The 24,991-nt window shown below is 45.6% G+C and overlaps 1 protein-coding gene across 1 annotated transcript; it reads right to left on the bottom strand.

Moving 5' to 3' along the window:
• Positions 1-14,017: 14,017 nt before the first annotated feature.
• On the bottom strand, positions 14,018-15,787 carry LOC100279324 (uncharacterized). Its single transcript, NM_001394754.1, is given in 1 exon segment — positions 14,018-15,787. A coding segment is annotated over 1 exon segment (1,224 nt). The 5' UTR covers positions 15,451-15,787; the 3' UTR covers positions 14,018-14,226.
• Between the last annotated feature and the right edge of the window lie 9,204 nt (positions 15,788-24,991).

Here is a 24,991-nt window from a genome sequence, read left to right as displayed (position 1 = left end):
CTCAAAATGCAACTTGTTTGGGCACACCGGGCCGTTGTGCATCATCTAGGCCCCTTTGGTAATGTTTTGGTAATTAATGACAACTGTTTGTGGACTAACGATTCTTGGAGAAATAAGAATGCAGGGTTGGACCACAAAGAACAGGAAATGTTGAAGAATCATACGCATTGGTTGTGGATCAGATGAAGGGAAAGGTATTATATAGGTTTCATTTTTGCCGGTCTTAAGGAGTTTAGAGAAGATACATGACCGGATTAGTAGGCTAGATAGCCGTACTATTAAGAGGGGTCAATGACTTAGATCTGTGTAAAACTTAGTGCCTCATAGAGCATCAAGTAGTTGCATTTGCATGAGGACTAACAGCGCTTCACATTTCGCGAGTCAAAAGTTCTTTCAAAAGCATGTTTGAAAAATTGCGAAGTCATGGACGCGCGGACTGTCCGGGCCTTAGGGGCGGACCGTCCGCGATCCACCAGAGGGGTCCGAAGTCTGACCATTTGTATTGACACTGTGTTCTATTGCACTGCGGACCGTCCGGGCCTTAGGGCCGGACCGTCCGCAGTCATGACCAGAGGAGGGTGGCTTCGGGCCAGTCCCTGAATTATAGGCGGACGGTCCGGCTGTGAGGGGCGGACGGTCCGCAAGTGTCAAACTCGTTTTTGGACAGGGACTGTGTGTTTTTATAGATTTGTACTACGGACTGTCCGGGGGACCAGTCCGGACAGTACTGTCTCAGGTCGCGGACCGTCCGGGATTTATAGCCGGACGGTCCGCGTGTGTTAACTTCTTTTGATCCGAGGCTCGGGTGTTTCATTCTGCCAGGTCGCGGACGGTCCGGCCTTGAAGGGCGGACTGTCCGGACCCACCTTTTGAGTCAGCTCTGACATGTTTCAAACGGTCATTATAGCCGTTATATGTACGGCGGACCGTCCGGCCCTAGGGCGCGGACGGTCCGCGTGTGCGCAGAACTGCCCCCTCTTGCACATAACGGTTGGTTTTAGATGGGGGGCTATAAATAGAAGGGTAGCTCGTGTGAGAGAGCTCTCTTGGCCATTCCTTGCACACATTGAGCTCATTTGTGATCCTCCAACTCACTCTCTCACACTCTTTGCTTGAGATTGCATTCTAGTGAGAGATTGAGGGTTCCTAGTGCATTTGCATCATTTGGTGATTCTTGAGGCACTAGGTGGTACACCGAGCAAGCGTCGTTGGCTTGTTACTCTTGGAGGTTGCCGCCTCCTAGACGGCTCGGGTGATTGTCTCCGTCGAGCTCTCCAAGAAGATTGTGGAGAAGCCGCGGTGTGGATTGTGAGGGGTTCGCGCCTACCTCGCCGGAGCGGCAAAGGTGACATTAGTGGAATCGAGGTATTGAGTGATTTCTTGTCCACTTGGCTCAAAGATCAAGTCGTGTCTTGATAGAGGAGCAAGTGAGAGCTTGAAGTCCACCTCAACGTGGATTAGGGGTGATCGGCAAATCACCGATACCACGGGATAAATTTCGGTGTCTATTCCTTCTAGAATTACTTATTGCCTTGCAATTGATTAGTGATTTGCTTATTGTTCTTCAAGTATTCAATCTCCGTAGTTGTTTTTTATACATTGTTTACTTATTGACACTAGATAATTTATTCCTCTTGTTGTATTAATTAAATTTATTTAGTATTGTTGATTTTAGTCAAAACCGTCTATTCACCCCCCCTCTAGCCGGTGTCCTAGATCCTACAAGTGGTATCGGAGTCGAGGACTCCATTGTTTGTGGATCTAATCATCCCGGAGTGGGACAAAATGGCTAGTAACAACAATGTGCACATTGGGAAGCCACCGCACTTTGATGGAAACAATTATGATTATTGGAAAATAAGAATGTCAATGCATCTTAGAGCAATGGGTGGAAAAATTTGGCCAATTGTTAGGGATGGATTTGTTGTATTGAAGGAAGATGAACCATCCGTTAGTGATAATGAGAATATCCTCACAAATGATCAAGCCATGAATGTCTTTTATGATGCTCTTGATATAAATGAGTTCAATCGTATCAAGAATCTCACAACCGCTCATGAGATTTGGATAAAACTAATGGAAATTCATGAAGGAACTACAATTGTGAAGAGTGCCAAACTATATGTGTGCAAAGGGAAGTTTGAGCAATTTATTATGAAAGAAGATGAGAGTGTATCCGATATGTTCAATCGATTGAATGAGATAGTAAATGAACTCAAAGGACTTGGTTTTAATGTACCGGATGTGGATTTCACACACAAGTTCCTTAGATCACTTCCGGAGAAATATGAGACTATTGTGACAATGCTAGTAAGGAGTGATCTATCTACAACTTCTCCAACCGAAGTATTGGGAGAAATTCTCACTCAAGACATATTTAAGAAGTCACAAGCCGATGCTTTAAGTTTGGCAAAGAAGGTGAAAAATGAATCTATTGCTCTCAAAGCCAAGGCCTCAAAGGCAATTGAAAAAGAAGATAGCAATGATGAAGAAAATGAAAGTGAGAGTGATGGTGACATGGCTTTATTTGTAAGGAAATTCAATAAATTCATGAAGATGAAAAGAGGTCAACCTAGAAGAGGTCAAACATCTAGAAGAAATGCTTTCAATGATAGAAAATGTTTTGAGTGTGGGGAACCCGGTCACATTGCCATGAATTGCCCAAGCAAGAAGAACAAGGGCAAAGATGAAAGTGACAAGAAGAAAAAGAAATACTATAACAAGAAGAAAGATGGCAAAGCCTACTTAGTTGAATGGGACTCGGATGATAGCTCGGATGATGATGATGATGACACCTCATCCAAGCTTAATGCCGGAATTGCCATCAAGGAAGCTCCCTCACTCTTCTCATCCCCCCATTGTCTCATGGCAAAGGGAGATGCTAAGGTAAAAATCATCACCGATTTCAATGATATAAAAGATGATGATGATATCGATGATGTTGATGATGATGGCTATTCATATGATGATCTTGTTAGAATGTTAGGTGAGGCCGATGACTACATGCACAAAGAAAAAGAAAAATTTAAGACCTTAAAGGAATTGTATAAAAACCTCCAAGTGTCTTTTGAGGAGCTCAAGACCTCTCACAATGACCTCAAAGAAAATTGTGAGAAGCTTGCGGATGCTCAAAAATCATCTATTGTGCATGAAGTTGAGGTGGTCACTAAGGATGTTAGAGTCACTTGTGACTTACTTGATAGTCTTACAAGTGAACCACTACCTACTAACTCTATTTGTGATAAATGCAAAATTTCTCTCAATGATAACATAGCTCTTGATGAATCAAAAATTATTGTTGAGAATGAAGTGTTAGTAGATAGAATAAATACTCTAACTCATGACCTAGAAAAGGCATATGGTGGTAAGACTAAATTGGATTTCATATTGGGAAGTCAACGATGCTCTCTTAACCGTGAAGGTCTTGGATATGTTCCCAAGAAAGGAAAGAATGCTTTTGTAAAGCAAAAGACATTGTTTGTGAAAGAATGTGACAAAGTGTGTCACAAGTGTCACAAAAAGGGACATGTTAAGAAAAATTGTCCCAAGTTCAAAAATGTATCCTCCACTTGTTTTGAGCATTGTTATGTTCTTTCTCATAATGCAAAAGGTGTTCATGCTAAATTTGTTGGTACTTCAATTGTTGGAAACAAAAAGAAAGCTATTTGGGTACCAAAGACCTTGGTCACTAACATCCAAGGACCCAAGCAAGTTTGGGTACCTAAAAGATATTGATTTCCTTTTGTAGGTAAACTACAAGGCGGGAGGGAATCATTGGGTGTTGGATAGTGGATGTACTCAACACATGACCGGGGATATGAAGATGTTTACCCAAATGAGTGAGGAAGATTGCTCAAATTATGATAGTATCACATTTGGAGATAATCGTAAAGGAAAGGTTAAAGGTTTGGGTAAAATTGCTATCTCAAATGATCATTCTATATCAAATGTGCTATTGGTTGAGTCTTTGAATTTTAATTTACTTTCCGTAGCTCAATTATGTGATTTAGGATTTTGTTGCAATTTCACGGTTGAAGATGTTATTATCTCTAGTGTTGATGGTAGCAATCTTAAGTTTAAAGGTTTTAGACATGAAAATCTTTATCTTGTTGATTTCTCATCTAATGAGGCAAAGCTCACAACTTGCCTATTTTCAAAAGCTTCACTAGGTTGGTTATGGCATAGAAGACTTGGTCATGTTGGGATGAAGCAACTCAATCGGTTAACCAAGCATGACTTAGTTCGAGGCTTAAAAGATGTGAAGTTTGAAAAGAACAAATTGTGTAGCTCTTGTCAAGCCGGTAAGCAAGTGGCAAATACTCATCCAAATAAAAGTCAAATGTCCACTCATCGACCTTTGGAATTACTTCACATGGATTTATTTGGGCCCACATCTTTTGTAAGTATTGGTGGTAATTCCTATTGTCTTGTGATTGTGGATGACTATTCAAGATTTACTTGGGTTTATTTTCTACGAGACAAATCCAATGTGTTTGAAACATTCAAGTCATTTGCTATATTGGCTCAAAATCAATTTGATTTCGACATCAAAAAGGTTAGAAGTGATAATGGGTCGGAATTCAAAAATGCAAGAATTGATCAATATTGTGATGACAAGGGTATCAAACATGAATTCTCTTCCAAATATACCCCGGAACAAAACGGTATTGTTGAAAGAAAGAATAGAACTCTTATTGACATGGCTAGGTCTATGTTAGCGGAATATAGTATATCGGATTCTTATTGGGCCGAGGCAATAAATACCGCTTGTCATTCATCAAATAGACTATATTGTCACACGCTCTTGAAGAAAACTCCATATGAATTGCTCATTGGTAGAAAGCCAAATATCTCATATTTTAGGGTATTCGGTTGCAAATGTTATATTTTGAGAAAGGGGAGCCGGCTTTCTAAATTTGAGAAGAAATGTGATGAGGGTTTTCTTCTTGGATATTCATCAAATAGTAAGGCTTATAGAGTCTTCAACAAAACTCATGGTATTATTGAGGAAGCATATGATGTTGAATTCGATGAAACAAATGGGTCTCAAGATGAGAGTGATAATCTCGATGATGTTGGGGGAACTCAATTGATAAATGCAATGAAAACAATGGCCATTGGTGAAATAAAACCAAAGGAAGATGATGATGAAAATAGTGTGGTTGTCATTCCTTCATCCTCAACTATAAATGAGGAAGATCACCAAAGCCAACAACTCAATGAAACCATGGATACTCATGATCAAGGTACTTCAAGACCTTCGGTTCCTCCTAATGCTTCAACAAGCAATTATCAAACGGTATCAAGAATTCATCATTCCATTGTGAAGGATCATCCGGTTGATCAAATTGTGGGTGATATTAGTAAGGGTGTTCAAACTCGCTCTCGCATAGCTTCGTTTTGTGAACATTTCTCTTTTGTATCTTGTATGGAACCTAACCGTGTAGATGAAGCTCTACTTGATGTTGATTGGGTGAATGCAATGCATGAAGAATTAAATAACTTCGCTCGAAATGAAGTTTGGGAGCTTGTTGAGAGACCAAAGAACCACAATGTTATTGGTACAAAATGGGTGTTTCGCAATAAGCACAATGAAGATGGTGTGGTAGTAAGAAACAAGGCAAGATTAGTTGCACAAGGATATACTCAAATTGAAGGATTGGATTTTGGAGAGACATTTGCTCCCGTAGCAAGATTAGAAGCAATCCGGATTCTACTTGCTTATGCTTGTGCACATAATATCAAGCTCTACCAAATGGATGTAAAGAGTGCCTTCCTAAATGGTAAGATTAGTGAACTAGTGTATGTTGAACAACCTCCCGGTTTTGAGGACCCCAAAAGACCTAACCATGTGTTCAAGCTTTCTAAAGCTCTCTATGGGCTTAAGCAAGCTCCACGCGCTTGGTATGAAAGGCTTAGGGATTTCTTGCTTTCCAAAGACTTCAAAATTGGGAAGGTTGACACTACTCTATTCACTAAAAGAATTGGCAAAGACTTATTTGTTTGTCAAATCTATGTTGATGATATTATTTTTGGATCTACTAATGAATTATTTTGTGAGGAGTTCGGAAAAATGATGTCAAAAGAATTTGAAATGTCTATGATAGGAGAATTGAGCTTCTTTCTTGGCCTTCAAATCAAATAATTGAAAGATGGAATTTTCATAAGTCAATCAAAATATTTGAAGGACATGCTCAAGAAGTTTGGTTTAGAAAATGCTAAGCCTATCAAGACTCCAATGGCAACAAATGGTCATCTAGACTTAGATGAAGGAGGTACTATGGTTGATCAAAAACTTTATCGTTCAATAATTGGTAGTTTGCTTTATATTACCGCATCTAGGCCCGATGTTATGTTTAGTGTATGCATGTGTGCTCGATTTCAAGCTTCACCTAGAGAGATTCACTTGAAGGCCGCTAAAAGAATTCTAAGATATTTGAAGTATACTCCCAATATTGGTCTATGGTATCCCAAAGGTGCTCACTTTGAATTAATTGGATATTCGGATTCGGACTATGCGGGGTGCAAAGTTGATAGAAAAAGCACCTCCGGTTGTTGTCAATTTCTTGGTAGATCTCTTGTTTCATGGTCTTCTAAGAAACAAAATTCGGTTGCTCTATCTACCGCCGAGGCGGAATATATATCAGCCGGAAATTGTTGTGCTCAACTATTATGGATGAAACAAACCTTATTGGATTATGGAATTATTTTCAAGAATGTGCCTCTCATGTGTGATAATGAGAGTGCGGTAAAATTGGCTACCAATCCGGTCCAACACTCAAGAACTAAGCATATTGATATACGGCATCACTTCTTAAGGGATCATGTTGGCAAGGGAGATATCTCTATTTATTCCATTGGCACGGATGATCAATTAGCAGACATTTTTACAAAGCCTTTGGATGAAACAAGATTTTGTTCCCTAAGAAGTGAAATGAATGTGATCGATCTCTCAAATGTGGCTTGAAGTTGATCACACATGTGTCGTATTGCATCTCGGGTCTAAATATGCTCTTTATGCTATTCATTTGGTATTATTGGTGCATTTTTCATTCCAAATTGCTCTAGATAGTTTAATTCACAAATTTTGCATTACTCAATTACATACTATGTATATGCATGCATACTAACTCTTGGATTGGTCAAAATGTCCATATATAAGCACCAATTCGGATTCGAAATTCAAAATCAGAAAGTGGACAGCAATTGGAAAAATGAGTATCAGGCCGCGGACCGTCCGCCCATGGACCGCGGACCGTCCGCAGCATCAGGAACTGGACAGTCCGATCAGCCTCGCAGACCGTCTGAACTCATCAGGGCGCGGACCGTTCGCCGCCCCAGCGCGGACCGTCCGCGACATGGCAGTAAAATCGGGCAGCGGCCGCAGACTTGACATTTGTGCTCATTCGCTCTTTCACTCTTGCTCTCCACTCGCCCAATACTCTCCTGTGTCGAGTGTGCGCGGACAGTCCGGCAGCTTGTGGCAACATTCCATCAACATGTCTTCATCACGGTATCTTCAAATCTTGTGGATTTCATCAAATCTCTTCAATTTTGAGATTATTTGGGTTTCCTCTCTGATCTGAAATTGAGCATTAGGTTTCAGAATCTGATTGGTGGGATTGTTAGTCCTCCTCAATGTGAATGCTATGCAAAATTTTGAACTTGTTTGGATGTGTATTCTCTGCAAAATCATCAAATTCAACATTTGTGGCGGCTAGGGTTCTTTGGAGTCGCCCCTGGTCGGTCGCGGACTGTCCGCCTGGTGGACGCGGACAGTCCGGCCCCCTAGCGCGGACCGTCCGGACCCTGGCAGAGCATTACAGTTCCATTCCTTTTTATAGTTGTGATTGGTTTCAATTATTTATCTATGGATGTATGTCACATTGTTGCAGTGGTTTTGGTGGTCTCCGCAAGAAACTTGCAAGTCGCTTTAAATCCAAGCGCCCTCGTGGAAATGATGATGACTATACACCAACCACTGATTCAGAGGCCCAATCCTCAGCTGGGGGCACTGAATCCATGGATGCTGAAGATTTTCCTCATGTTCATCCCGATTATCCCATTGATACCCAAGGATGGACTTATCCAAAGCGGAGATTTTCTATGGCTGAGTACTGCTCTAGACGGACTGTGAACCAGTATACTCTGCCATCTGATACAAATATCCAGTTTTTCCACACTCAGCTGCAGTTTGATGTCTTTTGGGGCACCCTGGTGGATACAAATTTTCATAAGCATCAGGTGATTGATTGGTCCTTCTTGCTAAGTCAATCAGTCATGGAGGGTCTGATCCCTAAGTTTGAAACATGTGGACTGTATCAGTTTATGGGACAACACACAGATTTCAATGAAATGGCTGTTAAGCAATTCCTGGCTACCTCGGAGATTGATATTGAAGAAGAATCTATCACCTGGATGACTGGCTTCAAGCGCTATTCTGCTTCTTTTGCTGACTTTGCCGCTGCCAACGGTCTGGACTATGGCACCATTTCTGCTGGGCTCGATCTTTATACTGAAGATAATTTTGAGGATTTTGTGCAATTTTATGAGCCAGCCAGGCTCGGAATACCCAGGAGGTTTGGCGAGACAGCAGGACTCAGACATCATCCTGTTGTCATCAACAAGATTGCCAGAGTCACCATTCTTCCCAAGAGTGGTGATAAGAGTAAAATACGAGATAAGTTCTGGAACATCATCCAGCACATCATGAATGGTGAAGTCATGAATATTGTTCTTTTCATGATGAGGCAGCTTAATGATTTGAAAATGGACAAGAATCAAAATTTAGCATATGCTCCTTACATTATGGCTCTCATCAAATCCAAGACAAGATTTGAGGGCCCATGCGAGATTGTTCACACCCCATTCAGGCCTTTTAAGAATGAGATAGGGTTTCTCACCAGGCCACTCACTCCCTTCCCAGATGATGAGGAAGACCCTGGCTATGAGGGTGGAGCAGCTCCTAATGTTGAGGGACAGCAGATGCCTCCTCCTCCACCTCCTCCTCAGCCTCAGCACTATTGGGAGCCTGCTCCAGGATACTTTGATCCTTATTTTCACAATATGCAGCAAGGGCTTGAGACTCATATTGATACTCGCTTTGAGGGCCTGATGACACATGTGGATCACCGCCTCGATGACATGCAGTCTCGCTTTGACAGTAACTGGGATGCGCTCAACTCTGAATTTTCTGAGTTTCGTGATCAAATTCACACTAATATCACTGATCCCATCATGTCTAGGCTGAATAATATGCAACAGAGTTTTCAAGATAACATGGGTGCTCTCTCCAGTCAATTTGACAATCTTTCTACAAATGACAACATGCATGATATAAGTCAGAGGCAGCAACAGCTCCAGCAGGATTTTGGCCAGTTCTCCTCCCTGTTTGACACCTTCAGCACTCACTACTACAACATGCATCCTCCGCCGAGTGATCAGTGAGGCCTCTCCTTTGTGGCAATTGATGCCAAAGGGGGAGAGAAGTGATGAGAAGTTGTCTGGCGTCTCCTTCAGGGGGAGTTGGTGGTTCTATGTGGACATTAAGACCATGCATATGCATTTTACCTTTTTATGCCGCTTGCATTAGTTTATGTTTTACGCATTTGGAACTGGTTTGAACTGTTAACTCTATGTCGTATGTCTGTGGACTATTATCTGTAATATTCTGTGGGATGAACTATGTTTTAGCTCAAATTACTCTATGTGTGGTTAATCGAGGAGTGATTATAATTGCTGCGCTCACTCTACGAATCATCTCTTGTATGCCTCGATAACCATGATTGTAGGAAAGTCTCCATCAAACTCCAATATATTATGTGTGTTATATCTTCAGCTTCAAATAATCCTGCACACACTTAGGGGGAGCCTTTCTTACATACTGAGTTTTTATTGGGATTTATCTATCTCTCGGACAGAACTTCAAACCAAGATTAGTCCTATGAAACTCATCTCCAAGATATATCTTATACCTTAGGTATGAGAGAGATTTGGAAAAACTAAACTTCTCTTTAATATACTATGTGTTGTTGTCATCAATTACCAAAAAGGGGGAGATTGTGAATCATCTAGGCCCCTTTGGTAATATTTTGGTAATTAATGACAACTGTTTGTGGACTAACGATTCTTGGAGAAATAAGAATGCAGGGTTGGACCACATAGAACAGGAAATGTTGAAGAATCATACGCATTGGTTGTGGATCAGATGAAGGGAAAGGTATTATATAGGTTTCATTTTCGCCGGTCTTAAGGAGTTTAGAGAAGATACCTGACTGGATTAGTAGGCTAGATAGCCGTACTATTAAGAGGGGTCAATGACTTAGATCTGTGTAAAACTTAGTGCCTCATAGAGCATCAAGTAGTTGCATTTGCATGAGGACTAACATCGCTTCACATTTCGCGAGTCAAAAGTTCTTTCAAAAGCATGTTTGAAAAATTGCGAAGTCATGGACGCGCGGACTGTCCGGGCCTTAGGGGCGGACCGTCCGCGATCCACCAGAGGGGTCCGAAGTCTGACCATTTGTATTGACACTGTGTTCTATTGCACTGCGGACCGTCCGGGCCTTAGGGTCGGACTGTCCGCAGTCATGACCAGAGGAGGGTGGCTTCGGGCCAGTCCCTGAATTATAGGCGGACGGTCCGGCTGTGAGGGGCGGACGGTCCGCAAGTGTCAAACTCGTTTTTGGACAGGGACTGTGTGTTTTTATAGATTTGTACTACGGACTGTCCGGGGGACCAGTCCGGACAGTACTGTCTCAGGTCGCGGACCGTCCGGGATTTATAGCCGGACGGTCCGCGTGTGTTAACTTCTTTTGATCCGAGGCTCGGGTGTTTCATTCTGCCAGATCGCGGACGGTCCGGCCTTGAAGGGCAGACTGTCCGGACCCACCTTTTGAGTCAGCTCTGACATGTTTCAAACGGTCATTATAGCCGTTATATGTACGGCGGACCGTCCGGCCCTAGGGCGCGGACGGTCCGCGTGTGCGCAGAACTGCCCCCTCTTGCACATAACGGTTGGTTTTAGATGGGGGACTATAAATAGAAGGGTAGCTCGTGTGAGAGAGCTCTCTTGGCCATTCCTTGCACACATTGAGCTCATTTGTGATCCTCCAACTCACTCTCTCACACTCTTTGCTTGAGATTGCATTCTAGTGAGAGATTGAGGGTTCCTAGTGCATTTGCATCATTTGGTGATTCTTGAGGCACTAGGTGGTACACCGAGCAAGCGTCGTTGGCTTGTTACTCTTGGAGGTTGCCGCCTCCTAGACGGCTCGGGTGATTGTCTCTGTCGAGCTCTCCAAGAAGATTGTGGAGAAGCCGCGGTGTGGATTGTGAGGGGTTCGCGCCTACCTCGCCGGAGCGGCAAAGGTGACATTAGTGGAATCGAGGTATTGAGTGATTTCTTGTCCACTTGGCTCAAAGATCAAGTCGTGTCTTGATAGAGGAGCAAGTGAGAGCTTGAAGTCCACCTCAACGTGGATTAGGGGTGATCGGCAAATCACCGATACCACGGGATAAATTTCGGTGTCTATTCCTTCTAGAATTACTTATTGCCTTGCAATTGATTAGTGATTTGCTTATTGTTCTTCAAGTATTCAATCTCCGTAGTTGTTTTTCATACATTGTTTACTTATTGACACTAGATAATTTATTCCTCTTGTTGTATTAATTAAATTTATTTAGTATTGTTGATTTTAGTCAAAACCGTCTATTCACCCCCCTCTAGCCGGTGTCCTAGATCCTACAGCCGTCTACAGTAAGGATCCGGTGGCGCATCGGACCAGCTGAGCAGTGGGGTCAGACTTGGGCTCGGGAAGCCTAGTGCACTGGATTGGACCCGTGTGCACTGGACCGTCTGTACGGAGGAACATGCCGCTCTCGGGATTTTATTTATAAAATCTCTGGACCGTGAAAAGTGGTGGTCCGGTGGTGCACCGGACCGCCCTATAACGGCTACTTCATGGGAACTCTAGTTTTCCAAATGGCTAGTTGACGTGGCGCCTGGTCTGATGCCCCAGCGTAGATTAGTTTTCGATTTATTCACCAACGACTATTTGAGGTTTGGGACTATAAAAAGGAACCTCCCGTGCCTCTAACCAGAACATCTTTGCAGCATACAAGTGTAGAACAAGTGCATACATATTCTTTATTCCTTTCATGTGTGATTCTATGTAGATCAAGTGTTTGGCGTAGTTATAAGCCAAAAGAGAGAGAAAGTGCTGCTGCGAGATGGATTTAGAAGACGTATTTTCTATTCTCGTCGTGTGGCGCGGGCAAACACACATAGGTAGAAGGCAATGATAAAGAGGATGTTTGGTTTCTAGGGACTAATGTTTAGTCCCTAGATTTTATTCCATTTTAGTTCCAAAATTACTAAATATAGAAACTAAAACTTTATTTTAGTTTCTATATTTAGCGATTTATATACAAAAAAGGAATAAAATGAAGAGACTAAACATTAGTCCCTAGAAACCAAACACCCCCAAAGAATGTATTCTTTTTTATTTTTTACGAGAGATACAAATTTATTTTATAAAAATACAGAGCCCACCCCATATTTGTTTGATATTAATCCTATGTACTCGGGAACTCAGGGTTCTTAACACAACTACCGGTTTGGCCGCTGGCAGTGGCAGGGTACTACAGATAACGACCGCAAAAGCGACGCAAGCTTTGCAAATGGAAAAGCAGCGCACACTTTCTTGCAGACAGCCCGGGCTATATGTGGAGAGCTTTACTGAACACGACGCATGGAGCCATCGACCCCCTCCAAACGCGACAGAGAGCTACCAGCAGCCTCATGGTTGGTTCTCCATGCAACACTTGTTGTCCTGCGTAGCGCATACTCTAACCACAGGTCCGTCGTCCGTAGGACAGTTGTTGAGCTCTAATGCTGGATTACATTGCATTGGATCCTTTCGGTTTCATTGCATGGGCAGGAGCCATTGCGATGGAGCCATGAGATGCATAGAAAAAAATTCCTGCCTGACTGAAAACAAGTCCGAGTGTGTCGTCGAGTGTCTGACGAGCTAGGGCCGGGCCGCCAGGCCATGTGATGAACTAATTAGATAGGCAGAGGCCTGGTTACTGTCAAGCTAATGACCGGGTTATCACCCCACCCATGGTGTCTCCGTCTCTAAGCACATTAAAGTACCTGCAGTTTTCTGCTGCAACTGCCTCCTCGTTGATATATACTGTAGTTTATCCTGATGTCAAATCTGGCAGTGAGATTCTTCATCGCTCTGTGCACAAGTACCGATCGGAGTCACTGAGTCAGGATTCCGGGAGAGAGCTTGGCCAAGGCGTTTACCTCGAAACCCCTAAACCAACCGGCTGCCTGCTTGCATTTGCTGTCTACTTCACTTGACCAGCAGGTTAATCAAACACACTGTAATCCTGCCAGGTCAAACTGAACCGGCCTGGGCCTAGCATCTAGCAGAAAGGGAATCTCGAGAATCGATCATCATCATTGCGAGCGTAATACGTACAATTCCTTTCGTTCCAGTTGACTTGCCTAAAAGACCGAAACAAATAATCGATGGAGAAGCTACTGTATCGCTACTCCACTGGGTAGAGCTGGGGTAGCTGCAAGTGACAGTGTACTGTGCAGCTAACGCCCCCTACGGCACGCTGCATGGGTGGGGTGGGGTTCAGTTCCGTCATCTGCAAAATGGCCAGCAGTTGGCGGAGCTTTATTGTTAGTAGATGCGTTAGCTGGGCATCTACTTTTCATCAATCATTAATAGGTTACTCCAACTAGCTACTAGTAGCTAGTACTGTCTCCTAATTAACCATGTCCTCCCCACCCTCCTTTAGCTACTCGGCATAAACGCGAGCAGGTTAATTACTTCAAGGGGCATGAGCATGACAGGTGAGAGGACACCTGTCTCGCAGCGGTGGCGGGACCGGCGGGTGACGACACAGTAATCTGACTGCAACTAACTGAACTGCCATGCATCCTTTTGCTGCACTGAGGCACGAGAGGAGTGAACGCAAGAATATTTCCGGTGCAAGTACAAATTAAAAGCTATGGGCTTTATGTGAACGTCAGTCATGACTCATGAAACTACGATATCCTGAATGAAACACATATATTGTACAGAAGGATTCGGATCAAGATCACCCAAAATTCTACCAAGCCGCTAGCGAAAAAAAAGGAGAAGCTAGACACATACATGTGTGTGTGTCGGCTGTCTGTCTGTCTACTACCGTGTGAATGAATGATCAAGTGTCGCCGCGTTGCCTCGTGCAGGCGCTGGCGCGATCGTCCTTGGCCGGCGCCCACGGCAGGCCGTCGTCGGCGCACAGGGCGCCCGGCAGCCGCTTGCTGCCGCGCCACTGCCAGATCTTGGACACGGAGAAGCTGTCGCCGCGCGCGAACACCTTCTTGCCCTGATGCTGCTGCCGGTCGTCGCCGTCGACGCCGCTCGAGGCGGCTACGGCGGCGCTGGTGCCGTGCCGCAGGTGCACCGAGACCAGCAGGTGCTCGTCGGCGACCACGTACTGGTAGGAGCCCATCGAGTAGCACCTCCGCCGCTCGACGCGGCTGGTGGCGCCGCCGTTGCTGGACTCGGCCTCGGCGGATTCGGCGTCGGCGTTCTTGAACCGGCCGAGCCTAACCGGGAGCACGACGCTGCTGCTGGCGGCCTCGGCGGCTTCTGGCGCGTGGTCCCGCTGCGGCCTCTGCTCCCCGACGTCCGGGGCGACGGATGCTGGCGCTGGCGCGTCCGCGGCTGCGGCGACGAGGTGGCGCGCGGAGAGCTTGGTGCGGCAGAGCGGGCAGGTGGCGCTGGAGCGGAGCCAGACGTCGATGCAGGCCACGTGGAACGCGTGGCCGCACAGCGGGAGCAGGCGGAGGCGGTCGTGGTCCGCGAACTCGGAGAGGCACACGGCGCAGTCGAACGGCCCGGCCGCCTTCTCTTTGCCCTTCCTGCTTGCGGGGGCGGCGGCGGCGGCGCCTCCTCCGGACAGCTCCCCGTACGCGAACTCCGGGAGCGCGTCGATGGCGTCCTGGCCGAGGCCGCCGCCGCCGCCTGCGCCTGAGCCGGACCCGGAGCCGGCGCCCGCGCCGTCGTCGTGCGCGGGGAAGAAGAGGTGCTGCAGGTGGCGCTCCCCGGCGCCGGCGCCGGCGTGGTGGCTCTTGAGGAAGAGGCGGCGCAGGACGTGGAGCAGGCCGGAGACGAGCAGCACCACGGCCAGGACCACCGTGACGAACAGCACCGCCGGCGTGATCCTCGACGCCGCGGCGGAGGCGGACGACGAGGCCGCGGGCGGGGCCCTCCCGGTCATCGCCGGCGCGGACGCGGGCGCCGAGTCCGCCAGCAACGCGCGCGGCATTGTAACGCCGCCGCCGCCGCGGCCCAAGGAATGCACATGGGCGACGCTGCTCCCGATGCCCCGCGCGAGAAGGAACCGGGCGCCGGCCCTCCTCGGCCCCGCCGCCGCCATCTCGGTCTTCCTGCTTGCGCCCCTTTCGCTCCCAGCTGGATCGCCACCAGTGCAGCGGCACTCATCCGCTGTCCGACCGGGACGGCAGCAGCAGCAGCAGCTATATATTATAGACGACGGAGCGATGAGTCAGTTGAGGTCGAGCGATCAGGCACCAAACCGGGACAAGGAGGCCATGGCCATGGCCAATGGAAGGAGGCACCTAGCCAAACAAGTCAACCAGGGCCAGGGGAGCTCTGGATGGATATGATATATGGCAAGTCGCTCGCAGCCGGTGGTACCAACTCGCTCGTCGCACGCAGCCGTATCGTACTGGTAGGCTAGCTGACGCTGCTGCGGTTGGGGAGGCGTTTTCTATCGGGCGCCGTTCCGTCCCGCCCCGACCCCGAGTGTTGGACTGTTCGAAGTGGAAGAGGAAGACGCCGCCGCGCCGCGGCACGTTGAAGCCTGAGCTGACAAGCGCTGTCCCGTGCCTGTGCTGCTGGTGCGCAGCGGCGCCTGGCGCCCTGCGGCTCGGCAGGATGGGTTGGGCTGGGCTGGGCTCCTCGGGTCCTCGCTTAGGATGCACGGAAAGCGCTGGGGAATTAAAAAGAGGGAACAGCACGTCAGCGTTGGAGGTGGTTGGGCCGATGGGTCATGGACGAGGTGATTGTTAAGTAACCCTAGTTAGGGTTATGTGGGCAAATATCTGCTTTGTCCCTAAGGGGTCTCACATCTCTATATAAGGAACATGTACACCACTTCATAATAAAGAGATTAGAAAGAGGCCAGAGGCCCAACCCTATATCGATGTGTCTCGTGTGCTATCTGTCGTGCTTATGGGAAGGGATACGGGTCATCCACATCTTCTCACGCCTAATCTGCTGACGGGAGGGAAGGGAGCGGATCTGGCGATCCGTGGTAACGTAGTTCTCAACACGTTATCAGCACGCTCTACCTCGACGTTGTTGCGGACCTGATCTGCATCGACTCTCCACCACGCCGGCAGGTCCCCGGCCTAGCCGAACTGTCCTACGCGACAGGCTTCAATTCCTCTGTTCAACCGAGCGCGGTATGTTTACTATTCTTGATCTGTACCCATGCGCCACGATCTTGCCTCGCCGTCGTGGTGATGCGCTCGTGCCAGTATCTGTGAATTGGAAGAAAGACGCGCGCACGGGAGAGAAACACGCTGGCCAAAGCGATGTGCACATGCGTGTGGCTAGCCAGAGAATGGCGACCAGGTGGGTCCGTCTATGCCGCTGGTTTCTAGCGCCACGATCCGCAAATGGTGTGGGCACCTCCTTGACCGAGTTGTTCGCTTGCACTTTCGTTTCTCTGCTATCTAGTCTGCATGCGCATGTAGCGCCCCTAAAAGAAAGCAGCACGATGAGGGCACTCCACTGCATGCATGCATGCTGCTAAGAAAAAGTCACGCCTTTAGCATTGCATGCAAGTGGCGGCTAAACATGTTTCTTTATCTCTATTATTTATTCTTTGGCACGAATAATTAAGTAGAAAAACAAACAAAAAAGAGAGATTTTTACTGATTGATCGTATTATGTAGAATTAATTTCTACATTAATTCATGTTATAATTGTTGCACTTAAATAATTTTTTGATGAATTTATTCATTAGTTTGTGCGCACGTTTTAAAATGTAGGCATGTTATGTATATTTATTTTATTCTATTCTTCTGTCGAAAATAATGAATAGAATAATGCATGCCTAAACATAGAAAAATGCCTTCTTGCACATGATAAGCTTATTATCTTTCTGCTCTATTCTCGTGTTGAATATACAGTAGAAAGTCATTAAAATGCATGTTAAGGCTACATTGTACTGTCTGTACATACTTAAATCGCTCTAAATATTTATATTATGTTGAGCTTTTAGGCTCACGTCGAGCGATTAAATTGTATAGTGGGTATTCGAACACGTCGATCAGACTATATTATTAATCGGTTGAGTTAAGGCATTGGTTGCGCCCTGGCAACATGATGCAGTATTTGTGTCGTACGAACTTGGCTGCGTCATGTGATTGCTATGTCGCACTCTAGTTTTGTCGGACCGCTCCGGTTGAGTCAGACCGCCATCACCGAGTCACATATTTTTCGCATGCCCTGTAGGCATTGTCCGTCTGTCGTGATCATCGAGCCACAATTGCACCTGTTGCGCATGTTGCATGGACTTATCGTGTACCCCGATTACCGAGCCATAATTGTGTCTGTTGCGCTTATTATGAAGGCTTGTTGTGTTGTCGTAGCCCTGATAGCCGCACATGTGTTGACACCAGACGCTAGAGCTTGTACTCATATGGATTGTGGTGGGTTGTTCAAGCCCCTAAAGTCACATTATGCGCAACCTTCATAAACAATTTTGTTTGGCTCTATATTTTATTTAACTGTGTTGTGTGGCGTTATATATTTATATATCGCCAAGTGGCCATAACAACTATATCAAGCTATATAGTGCTTGAAAATCTGGGAAATTAAATTGAAATATCTATAAAACACAGATAAGTTAATTCTCCGCTCTATCCTCGTGCATAAAGTTTTACTCGAAGTAAGCCGAAGGTATATAATATAATGCATGAAAGCCTTTTCGGCATAAAAGACATCACAAATTGGGATTATATTAATAAGCAAAAAGACCTTACCAAATAATTTAAGATCAGAAATCTCAGTCATACATTGCTCAACCAGATGTTAGCACATTGCTCTCTTTGTCGCTGGATGACATGAAACAAACTATGAGATAAAAGGATATGTAACCGCTAGCAACACGATATTGCGAGTATACCGAGAGGTTATTCTGAAAAAATTTCACTATGTTGGTGTGAAAACCATAGTGTGTTCCCGTCGAACCACTTTACTCGTTCTATCTAGAACCTCTATGCTTGTGTCGCATACATCTCTCGGAATTGTAAATACTTATAGTCACTGAATTGACTCGGGATAGTCCTTTGACAAGTTTGGTATACACTGCAAACTAAATGGTAAAGGTCGGTCCTGAATGGACACATACCTAGGGTTTATGTAGCCGAACTACACTGAATTCTACCCTTTCGCATGCTTACCATTATCTACCTCCGATCTACCAGAAGTGAGAAGAGTAGACAAATAACTATGAAATCCCACATCACCACAAAGCTTGTAGCTAAATTAGACATTAACATATTCTTGGTCCTCGGAGCCAGAAGAGCCATATGTCTTGACCACTACACTACTAGTGATGATAATTTGTGATAGAAATATGAAGATCTTGTAGAGACCTGTTGTATCCTCTCTACTCCTGATGATTTCTTCGTACAAGAGCAGTACTATCTGTTGTTGAAGATGGATCCTAGGCGGATACCAGTATTGTTTCGTCCTTGCCAAGCAGTTATCATCATTTGCTTCATCAAAAGCTAGTTATATGGTGATTTTTCCCAGATAAAATGAATTCTTGGCCTTGTCTGTTCTATTCCAAAGCTTCTCTTTTTGCTGAACAATGAAGAGATTGAAATAATGCTATATAGAACAATTTGGTATATAATATGAGGAGAAATGTTTGCCCTGCTGGCAATACCACAAATTAATAACTATTGTTATAAATTCTCTCTCAAAATTATAATACCTAAACATGTTGCATAAATCGATACCCAATTTCAGAACGATATGAGTAATTGGGTAAACCATGGGCAATAATAAAACGAGCTGGACTACACATCTCTGCATATAAAAGTCTCTGCTTGGCAGCATTGGCATGATGTCGTGCACTTTACTACCAATATAAACACACATTTTCCTATGTGCCTCAAAGCACAATGCAACCAGTGAATGTATTTGTGAGCGTTAGACCCTGATGGTCATTTTACTTGTTGATCTGAAGTCAACTAATGGCTCTAAATGACGAATGGTATTCATGAGCCCCTGAAGAAGCCTTATGGATAAAATAGTGTTGTGCATGCTAGTCTAAATCTTAATGATTGACTGTGCATTTGGTAATAATAACAATAAGTTTGCAGAATTGTAACCATGAAGCAACTTGTTGTTGCGTGTCTCGCTGGATGTTGAGACTAACCCTTCATGTGAAGGACAAATATGTAGTATTCATGTCACTACATTAATCTAAGTCCAAAGCTCACTGCATAAAACCCCTATCTGTAATGTGCATAAGATTTCCCAAATAAATCACCACAATAGCATACATTGGCCACAACTGGATGATTGTGGTTGGGGATTTTATCTGTATGCTTTTAGAACATCTCGACATTAGGGGGAGGAATGCCCATATAGTGTAATGCCTCAATATTCTATTAAACGCACAAAAGCCAAACTGAACCTGTCGTTCGGTGTATACTCTTGTGTATAAGGAGTTTGCCAGAAATCGTTGAGGAGTAACCATATTGGTTTGAATGCTTCTACTTGATGTAGATGTGGATATACCCGGGATTAATATCATATCCACATTTGACTTATTGGTATTTGATCTATTCTTGGGGACGCCTGCGAATATGATCCATTAGCCTTAGTCAAAGCATATGTTCTGATTGCAGATTCACGTGGTCTGTAAATAACTCTCCTCCGATGAACTCACCCTGCTGGTGATGTGCCTCACGAAGAGGTTCATCTTGATGATGAAATTCCTAGCAATGCGCGCAATATCATTGTGCTAGGAATACGGAACAATGAATCTTTCATTTTGGGAATCGGAGATCATTATTAAATGTGGGAGACAAATATGTCGACACCTATCTTGCCCCTCTAGATTGCAAATGGATCCAAAACAAAGTCCTAGGCATGAGTGCTTTAAGCTCTCTTATCGGGTCATTGATAAATGCAATCGAGGCTGAACCAATAATCGCAAAATGAAAGTCGCGAGCTTGAAGTTCGGACATTTATGGGCACTATTGAAATAATGTGTGGTGAATGCGATGGTTCAAGTGGTCTTGTGAGAGACCCATCCCACGTATGTGTTGAATAAACATTGTTCCGCTATATAATATATCTGGCAAATGGCATGAATTAAAATATGCAGTTAATAGGATTCTGAAGATCCGTCATGAGATCCTAGGAGGACTCATATATTTGAATTATAAATATGCAACATATAAATCTCATACCGAATAATACATTCCTGATGAATGATCACTCTCCTATGTAGGGAGAATATCTCCTAGTTGAGACTATAGTTCCCAGATGGAACCTATCTAGAAGAAACAAAGTTTGTGTTGAACACCAAAGTTTGATAATCCCTATAAAGGGATAAAGACCCATACAGACCCGAAAAGGAATAAGATGAGGTACCAAAGGACTTGAAGTTCATCGAATAAGCACATGTGCATTCCATGAGTTTTACTCATGGTAATTTCTACTAGATGTGGAATTACGGTATCCTCTAAAGCCCTGATGGCAGAAACCTATAAGGTTTAGGTGTTACTGGCAAAATATCCCCATTGTGCCAGAATGACAGACTATAACGATGTATCTGATCGATGAAAAATCCCTGATGGATTACGATCTTAGATGGACTTTTGTGACACCATCATAGATGTTGCAATGGATGAACGCCTCGAGCGATGTGTCATATTTAGAATATGTACTATTGCAACTATATTACCCCCTAAGTCCTATTGAAGGACATGTTATTTGCTTTGCATAACTATGTATAAATTGTGGTGTAAGATAGAAAATGATAGCACCTCAACCTCATCCATTCTCGTTATTCCAGATGAACAATGAGACATATATCTTGAAGAATATACTTGAGTAATGAGGGTAACGACTTTGACAGATGTCATCGTCAGGGGGAGCGAATGCTTATATTGATCACAACTGTGAGACAATAAATGTCATATTCTATGCCCTGAAGGCGTGAGCTTGATGATCAATATGTGAACCTTTATGAAAGTTTCTATCAAATATGTAGATCTAGTCGATCGAACACCACTAGTCGAATTAGCTTATTTATGTTGATACGTGCACTTACCTCGTGTATCCTAGAAGTGAGTTGAGGTGAAGTTCCTGAAATAATCTTTGCAAGGATATGCAATTTGTTTGCTAAATCTATATGTGCATATACTTCCAGAAGAAAATATTTTTGCCATATTGATACAGTTTTGCAAGGATCAGAGGGAGCACATTTCTAAAGTTAGCCCTTGTAGAAGATTCGATAGAATCTAGATCTCAGAGGATCGAAATCTGTCCCGATGATAGCTGTTGTACTCTTTTTCCCTTTGTGAGTTTTCTTGAAGTTTCTCACATGAGTTTTTTAACGAGGCAACAAAGTGCAAATGCAATTTGTATCACCATGCTCTCTTTCTCCATATTTTTCCCACTGGGTTTTTCGGAGTTTTAACGAGGCATGTGCTGGTCGCGGTATTCGCCCAAGGGGGAGTGTTAAGTAACCCTAGTTAGGGTTATGTGGGCAAATACCTGCTTTGCCCCTGAGGGGTCTCACATCTCTATATAAGGAATATGTACACCACTTCATAATAAAGAGATTAGAAAGAGGCCAGAGGCCCAACCCTATATCGATGTGTCTCGTGTGCTATCTGTCGTGCTTATGGGAAGGAATACGGGTCATCCACATCTCCTCACGCCTAATCTGCTGACGGGAGGGAAGGGAGCGGATCTGGCGATCCGTGGTAACGTAGTTCTCAACAGTGATGAACTGATGGGCGCCCCGACCCCGTGCTCCTGCCCTGTCCTGCTCTTGCCATGCACTGACTTGCCCTTGCCATATCCTGCCCCGAGTGGCCGAGTGTCGCCAATGCATCGTCATGTCTGGAATTCCGGGGCGACGCCCTAAGTTGCCGCGACAACGACGCCATGCCGTTAGCTCAGGGCTCACTCGCCATACCCACGGCACTAGGCCCACCCTCGAATCGGCTTTGCGCATGCCCGTCGCATCCAACTGCTCCCGAATTTCAACAGCTTGTTACAGACGAGAAAACCCAACGGGCTTTCGCTGCAATCCTGCCGCCGGGTAAACCCGCACGGACTGACCATGACCACCCCTAGCAACGCAGTCTGGAGTTCTCCCACGGCGAATTGGGTGCCCGGTTGGTTCATCCCGCGCCACAGCGGGTGCGTGCGTGCCCCCACGGCGGCCACGGCCCACCCCGGGGCCCGGGCGCGCCCCCTCGTAGTCGTGTACCGGCGCCGGGTCAGCATCCGCGAGCGCCGTACGTGTCAGGACGGTTGGGGTCCGCCGGACACTGGCACAGGGTTGTTCGGCCACGTCGATCTGACCCGATCACCCGTCGTCTGGACCTGTCGCCGCCGGTGCATTGCTGGACTCGAGGCAGGCCACTAGTACGAGCGCCAGGCCGTCGGCTCCGACGCTCCGTCACTGTAACTCGCGATGGGCATACCGCATACCTCCGGATTCGGACGGCTGGCTGCTGCGCCCGCCGTCGTGTGCTGCCACTGTGCTGTGCACCATGTATCATGGCACTGGCCCGCGCTGGCTGGTGTGTTTAGGTTTAAATTATGTGTGGTGCTGCCAAGTCAAACCCCAGTCTGGAGTTATCGGTTAAGCCCTGCGCCGCGGCTTGCTGCTGGCATCTTGGCTGCGCGTGTGCCTGCATTATTGGCCGGTTGGCAGGCCATATATGCCATGCCATGCATGCATGATTACGTTTTGGTGCATATGGAAACATGCGTGTGGACGCACAAGAGGTGTGGATAGAGCCGAAGCCGAGAGACAGAGAGAGACCAACTGTTGATCGCAAGTCAACTAGTGTAGTCACCCCCCCCCCCCCCCACCCCCACCCCCCCGGTATGTATGATTCTGTTCATATTTGTAGGCTGCGCGCGCCATCCATTTTATCTTAGGATTATCCGGGCAGGCACAGGTAGATAGAATGAAGTAACGTGCGTGCTAACGCGTCGGACATATACCACGTGATTGGTTACCCTGCTCGCCATATTCATGTCAGCCGCATGCGTTGACTGTGTGTGAGCCAATGATTGGTTGCCTGTGGGAGCACGAGTCTGGCCTGTACGCGCTGCTGCAACCTAGGCACATTTTTACCTGCTCGCTTGCATGCGCGGGGAAATAGAAATCTGGCATCGCTAGCCATCCAGGCCACCGCGAGACTGCTCCAATGGAGCATGCAAACCAATCACGTGGATAGGGCTGACGAACGTGCTAGTTATGCATGTCGTGTAATGTGTCAAGATAACTGGGCTTATTTTTGTACTAGAACTAGAAGTGTGTACCGCATGGGTAATTTGCATAAGGTCATCTACGACGATCAGGCGCCGTCGTTGTGAGTATTACGTGTATTTTTTTTTGGCTCAGTGATGTCTTTTTTTTCTCTCTCTCTTCGATAGCCCTGTGATCAGCTCCTCCATGTTTTGCAGGGTTCAGGGGCCGAGCAAGGGCAGGACCTCCCACTAAGAGCTGATTTGGTGACCCGGGATCCCGGGAGGATTGAAGGGGATTGAGAGGGAAATTAGTTCATTTCCCCCTCAATCCCCTCGGGATCCCCTTGTCACCAAATCAACCCTAAGTTTTCTTGTTTTAATGATATTTTATCTCATCTGTTGTAGCTACAAAGGCCTATTTATTAGTAAGCCTCGACTTATATATGTCTCCACTTAAATTTAGGTCCCAACTTAAATTTTGAGCTAGTTCCGGTTCACTACAAGACCTTTATAATGAGTCCCCTATGCGTATTAGTTACATGACAGAATCCTTAAAAGCAATCTCCTATAATATCTCTCAACCTCCTACCTCACACTTAGGCACGTCATGGGTATCAACCCCAACATCTAGTCAAGCGTAGGTTTGACCAAATAGCCTTCTTCAGTCCCCATTTGCCATGACTAATATCCATACACGTTCCCGTAATTACTTAGTCAAGACTACAACCCATATAGTCATCATAGTTGCGTTATTTTTCTAGGTGGTCGCTCGGAGAACCAATTCTGAAGGTCAGGCATTTGAGGAATCCTATCTCATACATGTTCCCCTAATTGTGGCAGTCTTGGGTGTAGAGGAAGCTGAAGGTGCTGATGTCAAGGACGAAGGCATTTAGGAAAAGCTGAAACACTACACGGGAGCTCAGGAATGGCAGTGATGGCGTGGGTGGCAAGGGTTGTGGCCTCTGGTGACATGGAACTTGAGTTGAGTTGAGTTGAGTAGGCAGCGATGCCCTACTTATACAATGGGGAGCTCAGCAGGGAAGGAAGGACAACGATGAAGGCTGTGCGGCTGGGTGGGCGATGAAGGCTGCCAAGATACTCCCAGTCATTAATGGGCATGGAGTGATCGGGTTGGGAGAAAAGGCTGATGTTGCCGTTGCCGCGTGAGATCTGTGCCATCGGTTGATGTCGACGAGGAATTTGTTAGTTTGGCTCGATGCTGCCCTGCAAGGGGCTTGTATTCCGTTTATATAGATGTACAGGGTACATGAGTATGGTAACCATACAAGAGAATCAAGGAAAGGATCAGAGGCGCAGCTCTTCAGGAGAAAGAAAATCAGAGACGCAACTCTTCAGGAGAGAGGAAATCTGCCCTTCTATCTATAGAATATATGCTATCATTTAACATCCCCCCTCAATCTGGA

The sequence above is a fragment of the Zea mays genome, chromosome 7, assembly GCF_902167145.1.
Source record: "Zea mays cultivar B73 chromosome 7, Zm-B73-REFERENCE-NAM-5.0, whole genome shotgun sequence".
In the NCBI taxonomy this organism is placed as follows: Eukaryota; Viridiplantae; Streptophyta; class Magnoliopsida; order Poales; family Poaceae; genus Zea; species Zea mays.
The sequence above is the reverse complement of the archived record's forward strand: the minus strand, read 5'-3'. Positions and strand labels throughout refer to the sequence as shown.